General features: G+C 35.8%; 1 protein-coding gene across 13 annotated transcripts in view; it reads left to right on the top strand.

The window, feature by feature from the left end:
* RASAL2 (RAS protein activator like 2) overlaps nucleotides 1-19,445 on the top strand; it is a 219,528-nt gene that overhangs the window by 162,437 nt on the left and 37,646 nt on the right. For 11 of the 13 annotated variants that reach the window (XM_036443088.2, XM_036443090.2, XM_036443089.2 and 8 more), the window contains 2 exons: nucleotides 1,012-1,118; nucleotides 18,265-18,374. In XM_036443088.2, the coding sequence (XP_036298981.1) occupies nucleotides 1,012-1,118; nucleotides 18,265-18,374 (217 nt within the window). Of the gene's footprint in view, nucleotides 1-210; nucleotides 248-1,011; nucleotides 1,119-18,264; nucleotides 18,375-19,445 lie in introns of those variants that run through there. The other 2 variants (XM_036443092.2, XM_036443095.2) reach the window with 2 other exon arrangements.

Below are 19,445 nucleotides of genomic sequence, written 5' to 3'. Positions count from 1 at the left end.
AGGCCAGAAATGGAAGTCTAAACTGCATCTATCTTTTAAAGGGAGAGCAGCGGGAAGCAAAATGTCAGTCTCCGGAGTCAGGATTTACTTCTCATTTTTTAAGATCTGGAAGATAACACAGAATACTTTTTTTAGGATGTTTTTTTTTTTTTCCTTGTTCATGTTGAGATTATTTAATGTTATCTGAGAAGCTGGATTCCTATGTATCTGTCAGTTGAAGTGGAGATGGGAAGCAGTTGTGATAAAGGTATAATATGTATCTATCTATCATCTGTGTGTGTGTATGTGCATAAATATGCATATGTATATCACTCTATAAAAATTAAATGTAACCTTAATGTAGTGCATAGTAGTTAAGTTGGATATTTATCACATTGTGTGCAAAATCTGAAGCTTGTTAGGTAGTTTGAACAGATTTAGGATTCCAGAGTAATGTCTTAGTAAGGTCATTTTGCGAGAACAAGGAGAAGCTGATCTATTTTTATATCTGCATAGGCATATATGTTATTTTCTCCTGGCAGCAGCTTTCAGTCTTCACATGGCCCTTTGGTTGCAGTCTGGTGAATCATCTTATTTGCACTGAACTGAACTTTGACCTTTGTGCAAACACCTTCAAATCCTGAGCAACACTAGACTATTTTGCTCACAAGAATATAAAAAAATTCTATTAACTCCTCTGCTGCTGACAAATAGAGAAGTAGATTCATACACTGTAAAAAACAAACATTAAGTGAACTTATAGATATTAAACATAGCTCAAAAGAAATTATTTTTAATGTGCACAGATGAAACATAAGCAATCACACTAAAGCATATTCTTAACTGTGACCATCTCCTAGTGTCTACATAGTTCAAACACCACAAAGATAAAAAGAGAAATATGTGGTTCTAGAATATTTATTATGCACCTTTAAAGCAAACTGATTTTTTTAGGGGGTTGGGAGTGGGAATAATTTTCCAATAAAGTTACGCATTTTAAATTTTGGGTTCTTACTGGTGTTTCTTTTTCAGAGGTGCCAGCAGAAAGATCCCCTCGCAGACGGAGTATCTCAGGGACCAGTACCTCCGAGAAACCCAACTCCATGGACACTGCTTATACCTCACCTTTCAAAGTACCAGTAAGTATTTCTCTTCTCTAAAAGGATATTTCCTTTTGTGGTTTCTTCTTAGAGTTACACTTGCTAAGGAGTAGAACATTTTACTTCTCAAGAATTTCTTCACAATACTTAGGGTTAAAGACAGAGTTGTTAACTTCTATAGATTAACTGTTTTTAGGGAATTTTAATTTTTACTTGTGGGATACTTCCAAATTATGTACCTAAGTACATTAAATTCAAATTCCTCTGAAAAATAGAGTACAAATCTTTGCAGAATGCCCTTTTATCAAGTCACTAGCCAAAACCTATCACAATTCTATAAAGATGCTGGTGAGATTTTTTTTTATTTTTATTTTCCAGAACTGAAACATAGGTAGAGAATAAGACTCATAAAGTTGCAGAGAAAATTATAAGAGAATTTAAACAATTGTGAGTTCTAATTCTGAAATCCGGTCTGTGCTTTTACTAAGTCTGTTTTAAATGACCATTGAAATGCTCTAGAAATACCCTGAAAGAAATATCCCATTTAAAAATAATCCTTAAACTGACAGGTAGTACTGAGACTCAGTATTAACTTCAGAGGAATGCTGGGATGGAAAGGCTGTAAGTGATCAGGTCAGCTGACCACCAGTTGCAGGTGTAATTTGGACCATTTTGATAAAACACTGACTAATTCACATTTTAATTCATCCATTTTCTTTGTTTATTGAGCAAGAATCATATAATTAAATCATATACATTCTAATCATATTATTAAAATTCATTGGAAAGAATTACTTTCATGATCTTGGTCATTGTTGTAGATACAATGGAAATCAATATAAAATATAAATAGATTTTTCTATGGAAAAAATGTGTGTGTTTTTTTAAATTCAGCCAAGTTAATATGTTATTTACTTATTCCAATGCTAATTTTTTTTAAAGTTGGGACCTTTTAAGTATTATAGAACTGATATTTTGAGATATATAAGTAGTTATTCATTAGTAAGTTAATAACTTAAATGATGTTTAATTTTGGATTAACTCTGAGGAGAAAGATTTCCCTTTATTGTATCTTAGTGAATAGTTATTGTGCCCTTTCAAATTTTTACAAACTTTTCATTTTTAAAGTTCAAATGTTGGATTAATATTCTAAGCCAGTTTTGATAAGAATATCAAAATATCAGACTTGATGCATTTTATTAAATTTCTTTGTTTCATAGACAAAGCTATCTATTTTTAAAACTTTTTATGAATGAAGGCAGCATTTCCCCCTCTCCTTATTTTCCTGATGAAACAGAGATCAAATATACTGAAACTATCCATATTCAGGGTGTGGTACAAAGGAATTGAATTAGAATTTGAAGTTTTAATCCATCATGCTGGAATAAAATGGTGAATTCTTAGAATTTTTTTTAAGTCAGTAATTGAAGGATATCCCTCTACAGGATGGTACTTCTAAGTTGAGTTTGAAGTTCATGACTGGGCTTTTAAATTTGGAATTAATTAAAAACAATAATTTTATTCGTATTTAATAAGTTGATATCTAATCTAAGGTTTACCTTAATAATACGACTAACTATTCTTGAGTAAAAGTAATAAAGCAATAATGCATACATATGAAGGCTAGCACTACTTCTGGACAACTTACTCAGTTGTTAGTCTCCCGACAGTCTCAGCTACCTCATAGATATAGAAATATTGAGGGAAAGAAGAGACCTTTACCTAACAAATTGCAGTCACCAGACCTATGCACTGAACTCTTGAGGAGAGTTTAAACATTCCCAAGACTGTTTGAAAAATAACTATCAGAACACACTGTTTGCAGAGTCATAAAAAACAATCTGAATCCACTTAGGATAAAGGCAAATAGCCTTACATTCATAATAGCCCTATGGGTAACATTGCATTACAGATGGATGGTGCATAGTGCAGTAATTGACGTTGATAATAATGATCTTGAATCATCAAGAAAAAGTGAGGTTATATTTGTTGTGCTGGACTTTTAAAAAGTGGGACTGTATAATATTGCATGATATATATCCAGTGAGAATATTTAAAATTTTGAAGATATGTGATACTTATAAAACTTATCAGAAAAATCTGGTTTGTAAAGTACCTTGTTCCTTGGTAATGCTGGATAAATAATTTATATTCTTTAAAGAGAATCATAATATGCTGGCTAACTGAGGCACTGTAGTACGTGGCTGACTGTGGACGTACATTATATTTTTTAAATTTACATATAGCTAATGTGACTTACTTATATCACTTAAATTAACATCAATAGCCAATGTGACTTACTTATATCACTTAAATGTATCATCAGTAAGAAGTATCTGTAGTTTTTAGATTAATACAAAATACTTCCGTAATGTATGCTATGGTGGACTCTGAATACAGAAAAATAGTACAAAAAGGAACCAAACCTTGAGATACTTAACTGTAAGTTATTTACACGATATCACAAAGGAGGTCATTTCCATGTTAAATTTATGAAGGGGCAGAAGTGAGATTTAAGCACAAGTACTTGTGGTTCTGAGGTTCAAGTGTCTTTACTATGATGAACAGCAGGTTCACTGCTCATTAGATGAACCCAAAAAGGAACTAGTAGTGGATTCCCCAAAAGGTCTTTTTTTCTCATAGCAACATACTCAGGCTTACTGAAAGTAGAGCAGATGAAATAGATTTTAGCAAGCTTTGACTAAAATTATTGACACTGACACACTTATCAAACACTTACTTTGAGCAAAGTATTGGTGATTCACCAATTATTGATACTTTCTTGGCACTCTGCTTGGTTCTAGGGAAACAGAAATGGATACAGAAATTTTCACTCCCAGAGTACATATAGTCTAGTAGCAAGAGACAGAAAAAGGACCAGATTCATAAGGAGGTAGATAAGCATGGTGGCATGAGTGTTTAACATTGTATTGTGTAAACTAAGGCTTTGCCAAGGAACCAGGATTTGAACTGAGTTTCCAAGGCTGAATGAAAATAATTGACAAGGGGAGAGAGTAAACCAGACTGAGGGAACAACATTTTGGAAAGATACACTTTATACAGTAACTGATGCTTTCAGGGAATATGGAAAGTGTTCAGTGAGGCGGGAATCGAAAGTATATAGGCAAAAATGGCAAGAGAGAAGGCTGGGAAGGTAAGTTGGGACAAGGCTGTGAGTGGATTTGTTTGTCAAGTTTAAATTTTGCTGGCTGCTGAAACATTAGGTATTTGTTTATTGAAATATTTGTCCTGGCTCAAAAGCTAAATCAAGTTTATAAATACTGTGAAGTATTGGTAAATTACTTGACTCTTCCCCAAGCGACTCTTTTTCCTCTTGATAACACTCAATGAATGATGGGTGAGGGGCTATCATTGTGTGGAGGGCCAGCCCAGCACCCACCTCTGGCTACCAGCGGACACTGCTGATAGTTCTAGAGTAGGGTTTAGCATCAGGGAGATCAAAGAGAAGCCAGTGGGTAAGAGTTGCTTATATCCTGCTCATTGCTGCTAGATGAGGCAGAAAGGAGCCAAGGAATAGCAGTGAGGCCACATCAGGTAAGCCTAAAACCTTTGTATGTCCTCCCCACTCCCTCAAATTTATATTTTTATATAAATGTGTTCATGTATATTCCTTACTTAGTCTAAGCCATCTTTTGTGCATGTAGTAGGCAGCAAAGTCAGTAAGCTTAAAAATAAGGACATACAAAATGAAAAAGGGAACTTATATGGACATGTGAACATATATAAGGCAATAACTTGTTTTTTAGGAATGTTTAAATGTATTTGTATTTTAATTTTAGCCATAAGAAAAGGCAGCGATTTGCAGGATAGCTGTTCTGTTCTTCCTCCATTCTCACCCAATATTTCTTCGCCTTAATTCCAATTGTAATTATAGTTGACCCTTGAACAATGAGAAGGGTTAGAGGAACCCACCATCCCAGCAGTCGAAAGTTTGCGTATAATTTGTCAGACCTCTTCATACGTAGATTCCCAACTATAGATCGAAAATAGTATTTGTCAGTCTTTGTACCTCATTAGATAATAAATATCTCCTTTACTCATCTTTGTTGCTACCCCAATGCCTAACACAGAATCTTACACATAGTAGATTCTCAACAATAATTGTGAGTGCACAAAATATGTGTGAATTATTGAAGGACAAGAATAGAGTATCTCTCTACACATATTCTCTTGGTATTACTGGTGATGTCTCCAAATAGATTATTAAACTATTTAATAACCACTAAGGAATCATTTGGAATAAATGAGTGTACCTGTTGCAGAATATATTTTTCCTCAACAGAGAGAGAATTGAATTTGTATTTGGAATTCAGGGCTATGATATTTTATGTGTAGAGGATATGCTGTATCTACTTACATTGAGTAGGAAGTGAAATTAGATAGATTTCTTTAATGACTTGTTTCTGTGGCTATTTCTTTGAGCCCTTTTGGTGTCATACATATACATAAATTCACAGTGTTTCTACAGATCTGAGTTTTGACTGTTAGATTCTTCAAGAATAATTTTAGTCATTAGAATAGTTTTGCCTCTTTTTAGAGGTCCTATTTTTCATTTTTTCTTTAATATCCTGGTAGATTTTTTTGGTCATATTTGTCATACTGTGTTTTCCTTTAAGATATCCATTCTATGTTTCATACATTGTTAAAACTGCATTTAAATATTATAAGGGTTGTTAGGAAGAAATGAGTAAACTACTGAAAAGTTATTTAGGTACTTATAATTTAATTCAGAATGGGAAAATAATCATGTCTTGCAATTGTATGTGTTTGTTTCACTTGCCTTAGTTTTTGGAACAGCCTCCTTTCTTGAATATTCTTTTTATAAAGTGACTATTGATATTTATGACTTTTTTTTTTAATCACTTCTTTGTACAAGATGCTATCAATTTAGTTTTGGCTAAGAGAAGGCTGCTTGTGTTCTGGGCCAGGTGCTGGATGTAGTGTTCTCATTTCCATAACACAATGGTGTGTGTTGGCCTTCCATGTGAATATAACACAATGCAGTTGCAGCTGCTTCATTCGTATTAGCTTTGAGCTTGGCTCTGAAAGAATTCAGGCACTAAAATATACGCCAAGACAACCAGAAAGCATGGTTGAACTAAAGCAGTAGCTGACTATTTCTTTGTTACCCTTCTTGTGTTCTTGTCACAGAGACACCTGAGCATTCCCAATCAGATACATGGACTAGATAAAAAAAGACTGTCAAAGATGAAATCTTTGCATAGTTTTAGGGAGAAAGTAAAGCTTTGGAATAATAAATGTAGACTAAGTTAAATTCCTACATAAACAGAAATGTCACATCCTTAAGTTTTGAGATTTTAGGTGCATTGATATTGGTCTCTTTTTTGTGTAGAATCCTGAATGAGACCAATAAAAGCCTCAAGATCTTTGTTTTTCCAGGTTAAAAAAAAAAAAAGAAACATAAAGCTTCATGCTCACTTGATAAAGACCAGAAAGTGTTCATTGTCCAAACCAGTGGTTTTCAACTCTGACTAAACCTAAAAAATCACTTAAGGAACTCCACAACAATACTGATGCCTAGAATCCACCTCAGACCACTTAAATGAAAATCTCTGGGCTAGAACCTAATCTTTTGTATTTTTAAAAAACTTCCCAGAAGATTCTAACATGTACCCAGAATTTAGAACTATTTGTCTAAATAGTTAAAATATTAGGAACTCATTTTAGTCACTGTCTTTCTGTAGACATCAGTGTTTTGTATGTACCTTCAAGTCTGATATTTTCTCATAGTATGTCTAATATTGCTCACAAATAGATTGCTGCATTGCATATTAGTTACCCTTCTAAGTGTTTGCCACAGTCAATTCAGGTGACTAGTCTACATTTATAAAACATTGCTTTATTGTGGTATGGTGACCTCTGACCAGCCTAAGAATCTCAGTCTCAGGGCTGAAATAAATCAATCTGAATTCATAGTACCCAAGCTATTATACTATTTCAATTTTTGTATTCTCATTGCTATTGTATTCTAGGATCCTTAAAGTTCTTTCTCCTACTGCTTAAATATTCTATATCCATCTTTCTTCCTTATCTTTGCTGATCATCTACATGGAATTAAAATGCATAATAGGATCACTCTGTAGTGATATCTCCTTTAATAAAGGGTATATTTGCATTCATATATGTATGAATATATAAAATATTATTTCATATTCATATTATATTTCTATCAAAATTTTACTACCAGAGATAAAAGTAATGAATAAACACGGGGATGTCAGAAAAGAAAAATTATAGTCTAAAGATATTAAATATTAACTATACCTTTAAATCATTTTGTAATCAGAATGGGTATAATTTTAAAATCTTTTCATGATAAATGTCCTGGAAAATATAAAATTTGAAGCAGAGAAAAAATGAAAAAAGAATTGATATGACCCCTTAAGACAGTGAAATAGAAAGGACATGATAAATACCTGGAGGAAAAGGGAGCAGGTGTAGCAGGGAATAATGCCAAGATTCTAAATTTGAAACCCTCCTCAATCTATATTAATAAAAGCATAATATGCTAATTAGACCAGATGTCCTTCCGGACGGGAAAAGGAAGGCTTACTCTTGTATGAATTTCGTGCATCGGGCCTCTAGTCCACGGACATTCCTAGAAATGGGTTTGCAGCAGTGCTAACAGTGGAGATTCCCGCTTATCCTGCCCAGGAGAGGAGGCTCTTTGAAAGGGAGGATGGGACAAGCTCACTAACAGCTCATTCTTATGGGTAGTGTACTATACTCCCCTCTCCTCGAAGCACAGATATTTTTCTTCTCCATTAAAGGAGGCTTAATATTCATTTTACAATTAGAGGTAAACGTAATCAAGGCATAATGCCTATTTAAGGGAGCTTATAATTAGCCTCTGAGTGTAACTGATATTAGATATTAGGAAGATAGAAATATGGAAAGGAAACCTTGCCAATTTCTTGATTTTGCTAGGATTAGCTGTACAGAAATGTATTTTTGTACCTCTCAGCTATACCTATACTCGGCAAGGTATAGCCATTGCTGGTAAACAGTAATACTCCCGAGTTCCCTTTCTAGCATCAGTCCCTTTCATTCTATTCAATAGTACCAGTACCATTCCACTTGATTTTTAAATACTTTATTTATTTTATATTAAACACCTACTAATTTTATTGTAAATGAACTTTATTCCAAGCAGCTTAGTATTTGATTAAGATATTATTTTAATTTTTTGTCAGGCTGTTAATTAGCTATTAAAAGAAAAGGTGCTAAAAGCATTTGAATAGACATTTCTCCAAAGAAGATATACAAATGGCAGTAGAGATATGAAAAGGCACTCAACATCATGAGTCATTAAGGAAATGCTAATCAAAGCTATAGTGTGATACCACTTTGTACACAGTAGGATGCCTAATCAGCTAGAGAATATACTAAATGTGATCTATCCATGGAATGGAGTATTATTCCACCATAAAAAGAGTGAAGTGCTAATACATGCTACAACATGGATAAATCTTGAAAACATTATGCATGCTAAACGTTGTATGATTCAGTTTATATGAAATGTCCAGAATAGGCAAATCTATAGAGAAAGAAAATAGATTAATGGTTGGCAGAGATTGAGAGGGCATGTAACTGCTAATTAGGTACAGGATGTCTTTTGGAGGTGATGAAATGTCTGAAATTAGACTGTTGTGATGGTTATACAACTTTTTGAATATGCAACAACCCCTAAATTGTATACTTTAAAAGGGGGAATTTCATGACATGTATAGTATATCTCAATAAAGTTTTGGGGGGGTTTTCTTTAAGTTCAGGAGTGAAAATAGAAGATGTCTGAATATTTTTTAATATTGACTACAAATTGAAATGATAATATTTGGGGTATTTTGGGTTAAATAAAATGTATTCAGGTAGGAAACAAGAAAACAAAATAAATTTTATTATATAGTGGCTGCTTATTTCCTACAAGTTTTTTTTAGATGCTTATTACTGACATATTGCATATTTGCCTTTTTATGCAAGCTACCATAGTTTTGCCTTTTATAAGACAATTAGTTACATACATTTTTACTCAAGCATATAAACGTAAGAAACATGACATTTGGTTTTAAAAGAAAAAAGTAAATTATGGCAGGCATATAAATATGGAATATTTTTAATTTTTGCCAATTTTCCCACCTGAAGAGTTATTCATATCTTATATAGTACTAGGAGCTAAGTGCACAAATTTGTGTACCTTGAAAGGAACTGTGTGGATTGCCAGGCTGTGGTGGCCACAGGGACGGGTCTCGGCCCATCCTCCATACCCCTGCCCGACCCCTCCCACCCTGGCCCCTTATATTCCAGCAGCCCCGCGCCCCCTGCCGCCACTGCTCCCACATGCTGACAGTGCGGAGCGATTGGGGCCAGCACCAGCAGCAGGTGCGAGTGGGGCCGGTACCATCAATGGGTGCAAGCAGCAGCTGATGCCCCAATTACCCCTCAGGAGCAGGGGAAGGTAGAGAAGCCCTCAGGGGTGATTGGGACTGGCAGCAGGTGTGAGCACTGGGCTGGACCATGGTGCATGGAAGCAACGAATTTTCAGTAACCACCAGAGGCTTGCCCCAATGACAACTGGCTGCCGCCTTGGTCTGGCGCCCCTGCTCACCTGCTCCACCATCTTGCCACGGCCAATGCCCGCCATGTTCCATGCTCTGTTGCCTGCTGCCAATGCCCGCCATGTTCCACGTGTGCCCTCTGGTGGTCAGTCTGACATGTCACACCATTTGGTCTATTTGCATATTAGGGTTTTATATATATAGATACTTTATAATCTCTTTCATAAGTTCATGTCTATTAAACTGCTTGACCTTTTTCATTTTGTATATAGTCCATCTCTGCCTCTGCATTCTTAGAAGATGTTTTATAGGTGGGCTAGTTTAGTGGGATAATACTGAGATTTTCCCATTAGAAGGATCTTTTTATTATTGTATAGGAGTGAAATTAATGATCACCACATCAGGAAATAGAAAGCAATGCTATTTGGGAGAATCTTCTTGTAAACAGTCCTCTGCATTCCATTGACACTTATTTCTTATGTCCCACAGTAATTTAAAATCAGTTCAACCCAAACTATTGTATATTCATTTATGTTTTTCCCAAAAACTCCTTTCCTCTGTATTTCTAACTTTGTAGTACTATAAATTTCTGCAGTCCTCAGAGGCAAAAACCTGAAGAGCTATAGTATTCTTTTCTTTTTCCTCCCAAATTCAATCATCATTTGTCTTCAAATTCATCCATTCCGGATCCACTACCACTCACAGACTTCGATTATCAGTCTTATTATTCCATTGAGCCAGTTCCAGGCCAGCTTCCTGAGCATGAGACCAGTACAGCACACAGGACCTGCTCTCAGAGAGTCCTGTACATAGGTTTAATGCTCTGTGATTGCCGTCTCAAAATTCTTGATTCATCTTTGGGTTTGCGTTTTGTAACTGAAGTCCAATGGGACAATGAGCATGTGCAAGGCACCATCCCACCTCCTGCTGCCTCCCTGGGATGGAATCAACACTGCCCACATCCCCACCCCTAGAGCCTCAACCAGCCTTCCCTCTCTGCCTCACCTAGCCACGACTGTCACTTTCTGATCCTGGCACAAACTTGGGAAGCACACTCTGTTCTCAACTCAGGGGAAGGGTATGGCAGGCCCTCCTTGTCCCCGCCTGTCAGCATCACTGATATCTGGCAGGTGACCAAAGACCACAATTCCGTTGGGACAAGCCTCTTGCCCATCCCCAATCCAGATACTTAATGACTTGCAGTGACAGCTGTGGAAAGAGAAAAGGCCTGGCTCAATTTCCCTGCCCTGGGCCAGGGCATGGCATGTGGATTTGGTGGCTGTGGAGAGGCAACCTGGCAGCCAGTGGGCCACCTACGTAGTGAGTCATGGGCTATTGGGCCCAAGTAGGAAGGTCTGCACTTGCTCTGTGCCCAAAGGAGCCTGGCAATAAATAACAAATTAACAACACCATGGCAGATGGAGGGAGAAATCAAATTAGTGCTTTACTAGGAGCCAAGGGGCAAGGGGCAATTTAAAATTTTATGATTTGGGGGGTGATAGAAAATTTCTCTGTCTCAATTGTGGTAGTATACATTTGTCAAAACTCATCAAGCTACTCAACTAAAAACAGTGAATTTTGCCTTTGTGTGTTGTATCTACATAAACCTAATGTTTTAAAAGAAATAATACATTCAAAACATAATACATTAAAGTTAAAAGTCAAAGGTTTGAAAAAATGTAATAGGAAAATAATCAAAAGGAACCTGACATTACAGTGCCCTATCAAATAAAAATGAACCTCTAAGACAAAGAGTATTATTAGGGGTAGAGACAGTATGCTAAATATCTTCCATTTGTCCCCCATAGCAAATCTTGACCTAACAATATGTTTATTTTTCTTTAATGATTAACGTATTACATGTGTCCTTATCCTCCCATTACTATCCCCCCACACACTCCCCCACTTATGCCCTCACCTCCCTGGTGTCTGTGTCCATTGGTTAGGCTTATATGCATGCATACAAGTCTTTTGGTTGATCTCTCCCCTTTACCCCTACTCTCCCGTACCTTCCCTCTGAGGTTTGATGGTCTGATCGATGCTTCTCTGTTTCTGGATCTGTTTTGGTTCATCAGTTTATGTTCATTATATTCCACAAATGAATGAGATCATGTGATATTTATCTTTCTCTGACCGGCTTATTTCACTTAGCATAATGCTCTCCAGTTCCATCCATGTTGTTGCAAATGGTAAGAATTCCTTCTTTTTTACCACAGTGTAGTATTCTGTGCCACGCCAACACAGCCATGGGTTCAGCAAGCCTGAGCAGGGGCGACGAAGAATGGAGAAATTATAGACAAATAGAAAAAGCTGGGTCTAGGTGGATCTTCTGTGCCTGGATGAGGCCACAGAACAGATCCAGACTGCAAAGCTGATGCTTTATTTATTGTCAGGGACAAATAAGGTAATTTACAATGTTGTTATAAGTTTCACTTGTTTTGGCAGCACTTGCTGCCCCTCCCACAGCCCACTAGCTATCCAGGAAAGATCTAGGGAGCAGTTACAAGATCAAGCTTAATTATGCTTAGAGGATTGTGCCCTCCAAGCTGGGACTTGTTTGAGGCTTTGCCAGCAGGTCAGTCCGAGGCTTGACCCTATAACCTCTTCCAACAGTATTCCATTGTGTAGATGTACCACAGTTTTTTAATCCACACATCTGCTGATGGGCACTTAGACTGTTTCCAGATCTTACCTATGGTAAATTATGCTGCTATGAACATAGGGGTGCATATATCCTTTCTGATTGGTGTTTCTAGTTTCTTGGGATATATTCCTGGAAGTGGGATCACTGGGTCAAATGGAAGACAATGTTTATTATAATAATATCTGTTATCTATTATAATATACACATATTTTACTTGTATATTCTAATTTAACCTAATAGAATCAAGATCTGATTAAAGGATGTTTAATATATTAATTTCTGTGTTTTTATATTTTTAAAAGTTTCATAATAAAAGTATCATTTTGCTTAATAAAAGAGAAGCATTGGATGTTTGTCATAAACACACACACACAGAGATTCTGAAGCATCAGCTCTGATCTAGGGAAATAATTTTTATTTATGATAGAACCTTTTCTTTTGATGCTTAAAGTTGCAAAACAAACAAAACAACTCCTATCCAAAACCTGAACACCTCCACTAGGGGAGAAATTACCCACATTGAAACTACTTGTGAACTGTAATGCACCTTGCATCTGTTTGTTATTTTATTATTATTCTGACCTAGAGTTTCCCTTCCTGTCTAAATTTCCAATAACTTGAAGATAAACTAAGTAAATAAAATATGATGATTGGAAAATGGAGTTTCCCAAGGGTAATTTTCAGTTATGCTTCCTTTTCCTTTTCCTTGTTAATTTTCTACAATTAAGTTTTGGTTATTTATTGAACATCTACAAGTTCTAAGTTATATTAAGAGATCAAGGAAGGAAATTATTTATATATGACATAGGCCTTCTTCTGGGGTAATTATATCCTTAATATGAACTGCTAAACTATGTAGAATACACAGAGATTAATTTACTAATTAAACTAAAACATCAAAAGCAAGAATGAAAACAATTCTCACCTGGGTCCTTGCTAGTTGACAAGGTGGCGATACCTTAGTGAGTCATATACCATTGTAAGTAACTATTCAAATTACTTAGTCACCTAAAATTGCACAATCCCTTATGTGGACACTGATATGAAAGCCTCAGACAGAATTGAAGCAGGGTTCTGCTGCACATCACTCTGTTTTTGTGGGAAAGGTGATGACATGCTTCTCTGCCTCCACTTCACCATGTCTTAAGGGAACAGAAACGCTAGGACACAGCAAGTCGGCGACTTCTCTTATGGCCACCACTGTGGCTTCGGAGCGTGGTTGCCTGGCAGCAGTTTTATTTCCGTTACCAACGATGCCCTGATAGCCAAGTCTTCGGGGGTTACTCCAATTTGCAGGTGGTGAACAACTTTTGTCATTATCTTCGCATTTACCAAGCTACCGAGAAAGGCAGCATTTGGCTCTTTCTTTTCTGGCAGTTGCTAATTTTAAGCCTTATTTTGACAGAAAAATAGTGAGTACCAACTAATTAAAGTTGTATGAATTGTGATAACACCTTTGTTGCTTAAAATGATAAGCTGTATACTCTTTTTAAGAATTGTACTCTTTTTAAGAGTCAGCATTTCACAGGAGAATTGGATGAGGTAGAATTTCTTTCGAGGTTTATTAGTATTATTTCAGATTAGGTTGGTGTCAATGAGAAGGATGAGATCAGTTCATCTGTAGTCTTTTCCTTTGTTTCCGTTTATGCTGTTGGGTTTTTAAGAGTGTGGATGTTAGGAGCATCCTTAACTCCTCACATTAATGTAATATATAGACATCATAACTTCAGGTAAAAGAAAGAGAAGCATCTTCCTCTTGGCATCTATTTTTAAATTTTATATTTGAATTTTTTTCTCTCAATGTCCATATAATCACTTACATATAAAAAAGAATATCAACAGGGTTTCAATTTAGTTTAATTATGCAGATAGGAGTTCTAGGGACACATTTTTCTAAGTTGGTTGTCACACTAGTGGATTTTTTGTTTATTCATATTTTTTAACATACTGCATTTCTGCTTCTTTGTGGTATATAACTCTATAATAAGATGTGTGTAGAAATTAATTAAAGTATACATGGGGAAGATACATTATATCATAATATAATGTATAGAAATTAATTAAATGTGTAGAAATTAAAGTATACATGGGGAAGATACATTATACTAGAGTATTTGAAGAAGAATTAGAATGTGTCATCAGTTAAATAGTATTGCATATTGGAAAGCACCTGGCCAGTTCTTGATACCCAGGAAAGCTTCAAAAAATTCATTCAATCAACAAATATTGTTAGGACATTTATACTGTACCAGGTACTACTGTAGGCATTGGCATACATCACTGAATAAAACAGCCAAAACTCCCAGCTACTGTGGAACTTCTAGTTTCCTTCCCTTCCTTTGTGGGGTAGTTTCTAGGAGGAAAAATTGTGATTTCACCCAGCCTATTCAGTAGTCTCACCCTAGATTCACATTCAGTTAATACTTACAAATACTAATTTTCTGTTACTTTAAAGGTACTTTTGTATTCAGTTATCTTATTCTTTGGAATGGTGCTATGAAAAGGGATTTTTTAAGTTCTCATTTTACAAATAAGGAATCAGAAACTTAGAAATTGGAGCCAAGATTTGAAGCCACACTTTCTGATTCAGAGCCCCCTGTTCTTTCTATTATGGCACTTGTAGCAAAAACAGCATGATGGCTTTTATTCATTCCACTGTCTGTTTTGTTTCAGTTCTGCAAACATTTGTAGAACTGAATGCTAGATCTCAGACCTGTTCTGGGAATGCAAAGAGTGTTTAGTCCCTGCCCTGAGGAGTTCAGGGTTTAGTAGGGAAGACTGTTGGCATATAAGTAGGCATGCAGTGTGCTAAGTGTAAGGCTAATGCTATTTATAGATTCTTGGAAGCACAGAGGAGGGGCACCTAATCTAGAACAGGGTTAGGACATGTCCAAAAAGACACCCTGGAGGAGATCATCCATGAGCTGAGTCTGAAAGAATAACTTAGCCAAGGACAAGGGAGGAGATATGAGCAACAGCAGAAATGAATGGTGAATTGTAGAGAAGTGCATAGGCTTTTAGAGTTGCCAGAGTGTAAAGCATGAAGCCAGAAATGGCCAGGGATCAGGCTAGCGTGGTTAGTAGAAACCAAATGAAACCATATGCTACAGACAGAACTTTACTAGGACCACTTGTATAGGTATCTTTAAACCAGTTATCCATCCAGTCCAGTCAGCTATAGCCAGAGCAGAAGAATTGCAAAACATAGTGACTTGTACTTAAGGAATTGCTCAGAAGGGGACCATTGGGAAAACGGGCATGTCATACACTGTGAGGCCTCCCAGAGTAAGTAATGTTGCTCAGTGCATAGTTATAGTTGGTCCAGGACAGAAGACTGGCCTAGCTTGGAGATAGTAAATTTTTAGTGGCATCATTGTGTTTGCCTATGTGGTCTTCCTGAACGGCTTAGGCATGGGATTAGAATTTAAACATTGGTACAGTTTTTTATTTTGGGTAGCTGATCATTACGAGAATGGAGGTTGTTAGTTAATAAATAGCTTCAAATGATTGACCATGAAGTCCAAGTTGGATAGAAAACAGGGACAGGGAAAAATGGTGTGGTCAAGAGACTGGAGGTTTCTGTGAAGTTGAAGAGCAGATGTATTGGAAGAAATATACGGTTAGGAAGAACGGTCAAAGGTGAATATTACTCCTTAAGATGTCTGAGGTGGAGATTCTCTGAATGATGATAAGATCTAGGTTATGGCTCTAGGAGTGGGTGGCTAGAGAGGAGGATAAGGATTTTGGAGTCAAGGAATTATGAAGCTACGATAGTAGATGGATCACTACCTGGTTATTTACTAGTATGGTGTTAGGAGTCAAGAGGTGGAACTATTGTAAACCTGGGGCTAATGTCCTTAATGATTAAAGGAAATTGAAGGAGAGATTAATTCATGAGAACAGCAAGGAATAATAAAGGATACTAAATCAAGATGGTATAAACCTCAAGAATATGCTTTATTTCAAACCAGAATTTTATGGAATGAAATTATCTTATGAAATAATAAATTGATTCCAAACTATTATTTTATGGAACAATGGTTTGAAAGCTGTCATAGTAAGTTTGGAAAACCCCAGCACCCCAGCCTGGGTACCTCTAAATATTGAACAAAGGATAATGAAAAACTTCCATCAAATAGGGTTCTAAGCTAAATTGTATTCTCAGGTGAAAACCATGTTTCAGTCATGTCAAGAAGATGAAAAAAAAAAAAAAGGAATTTTACATAGCATACACTATTATCTCTGTGGAATATCATGGCTATTTTAAAATTTCCTCTATCTGTGTTCCACAAAGTACCATAATTTCATGTGTATAGTTATCATATATTTATTGAACACTAACTAAAATTTAGACACGGTGGTAGAAATTAGTTAGATATATATAGCTCTATACTTACCCTAAAAAGTTTAAAGGACAGTGGAAGCAATAATTATACATTAATAGCTGGATAAACTTCCTCTCTAATCTTATTTTCCACTATCCTAATCATATGCCAGCCAGACTAAATCTACTAAATGCATGCCCTGTGTGTTCTTGCCTCCATGCCATTTCTCATGCTGTGTTCCTTGGCACCCCGAAACCCAAATTCAGTCTGCCTTTCGGATCTAGCATATTCCATTTTCCCATATAACTTTCGCTTATTTCTCCAGATGATGTAATCTCTTTTTTCTCTGAATTCCTAAAATCATTTCCTATGTACCTCTCTAAAATAACACATTGTTTCATCACTTCTAAGATGCACATTTTTTTTTTCACTGTTTAACATCTCTGGAGATTACTGTTTGAAGATATGCTCTGTCATCAACATCCTCAAAAGAATACAGGATGATAGTCTATGAAAAGACATGAATGACAACTCCTCTGAGTCAAACAGTAGCTCAGAGAATGAAGAATTAGGACTACCTTAACTAATTTATTTTGTGTATATCCTTTTTTTTTTTTAATAAGTTTTTATTGATTTCAGAGAGGAAAAGAGAGGGAGAGAGAGAAAGAAACATAAATGATGAGAATCATTGATTGGCTGTCTCCTGCATATCCCCCACAACTAGGGATTGAGCCCGCAACCCAGCCATGTGCCCTTGGCTGGAATTGAACCTGGGACCCCTTCAGTCTTCAGGCTGATGCTCTATCCACTGACCCAAATCTGCTAGGGCCAACAAATTCTTTATTGAAAGACCATTATTTACTAGGTGCTAAGAAAGGAAGATGTTCTAGGAACTTTAGTTCGGTGTAAAGTAGCAGGAGGCAAGCAGGGGCCAAATCCTATAAAGGATTTTGTTCTTTTGAAGTTTAGATACTTCAGTGGTTTCATAAATGATACTTTCATTTTAAAATAATTTCTCTACATTTGAAACTTAATTTTACAATATATCCAACTTGATATAGACCAAGTTTTAACACTTTTGACACCATAACATGTTATTCTGTACTGATTACTTAATATTTTTTTAAATCCCTCAATGCACCAAATAACTTCTCACCTCAGGGCCTTTGCATATGCTGCTCTCTCTCTCTCTCTCTCTCTCTCTTTTTTTTTTTTTTTTCTTCTTCTTTAATTTAGTTGAGAAAATTACTGGATCCTATTTCTATTGAAATTGTTGACACCATCTTCTATATCTTTCTGTATTATGTTGTTATGTTTTTAAAATATATTGTTAGAATTAGTTTTTCTACTATTGCTAGTATAGAAATTAAGAAATAAGAAATGAAATGCTATCAAAAAGTTTAATTATCCCAATTATGATAAAAGAAAAACAAAGTGATCTCATTATCAGGTGGTTTCAAGCAACTGTTATTTACAAATTAAAAAATTAAATGCTGAGCTCTGTTTCTGGTCTTCATTTTAAAAATCTGAATAGCGTTTGCAACGGTAGTGCAGAAGAATTTGGAGACAGCAGGGTTCCCTCCTGGTTCTCTCCCATCACCTCTGCCTTTTCGTTCTAGGGGTTCTTCAGCAAGCGCCTGAAAGGCTCCATCAAGAGGACCAAAAGCCAATCAAAGCTTGACAGAAACACCAGCTTTCGGCTTCCATCTCTTCGCAATACAGATGACAGGTAGGAAATTAACTTGCTTAAAACAGAAAAAGCGGTTTTACAGTGGGGTGTTTTTTTTGTTTGTTTGTTTTTTATAAGGCATGTTGGCCATCTGTAACTTTGCATCAAGAACAATTGGAAATATCCAATACAAAACTTACTTTTTTGTCTTGGTCATATTAAAGCAAGGTCTAAAATATTGATTCAAATACCTAGCCAGTTTAAGAATCTTGAAATATTGGAGAATGTATGGGTACATAGTACTGTTTTATAGAATCAAGTTCTACTGGTCAGAAATATGCTTTTATTTATTTATTTATTTATTTATTTATTTATTTATTTTTTGTAGAATGATGGTGGTGATGTTAGCTAACATTTTTATGGGCACTGTACCAAATGCTTTATATACATTTTCTTGTTTAATCTTTATACTAATCCTATAAGATATGAAGTTAACCTCTTATAATCCTACTAGAGGCCTGATGGACAAAATTTGTGCAAGGGGCCTGGCCCTCGCAGCCATGACCACTTGCTCTTGCAGCCCCGGCTTCTTCTAGAAGGTCATCCGGCTGTTCAGTCTGATTAGCATATTACACTTTTATTATTATAGATAAGTGACAAAAATGGTATTTGAACTTTGGCAGTTTGGCTCCAGGGGTCCACACTCTTCACTGCTATGTTTTCCTTGTCCAGCATATGGATTAGGTCTTATTGCTTTTCAGTGGCGTCTAGAAGACATGTATGAAAAGGAAGCCTGGATTTCAATAATTAGAACTACCAGCTTGAGTAAACTCCAAATGCATAGCTCACTAATGATAACAACCTTCCAAAATCATTGGATGTGTGCTAGGATGGGTACATTTTTAATACTTTATATTTCATCATTATTAAATAAAATCTAGATAACACTTATTGTATCTTGACACATCATCACCATCATCAGTATTTATTGAATACTGACTATGTGCCAAACTTTTTTAGTGTAGTTTCTCATGTGATACAATCCTAAGTACTACTATTACTATCCTCATTTTACAGATGAGGATCTAAGGCAAAAATTATGATATTGAGACACTTGCCCAAAGTCACATT

The sequence above is a fragment of the Pipistrellus kuhlii genome, unplaced genomic scaffold, assembly GCF_014108245.1.
Source record: "Pipistrellus kuhlii isolate mPipKuh1 unplaced genomic scaffold, mPipKuh1.p scaffold_m20_p_18, whole genome shotgun sequence".
Taxonomy (NCBI): domain Eukaryota; kingdom Metazoa; phylum Chordata; class Mammalia; order Chiroptera; family Vespertilionidae; genus Pipistrellus; species Pipistrellus kuhlii.
Note: the sequence above shows the minus strand (reverse complement) of the source record. Positions and strands in the feature narration are given on the sequence as shown.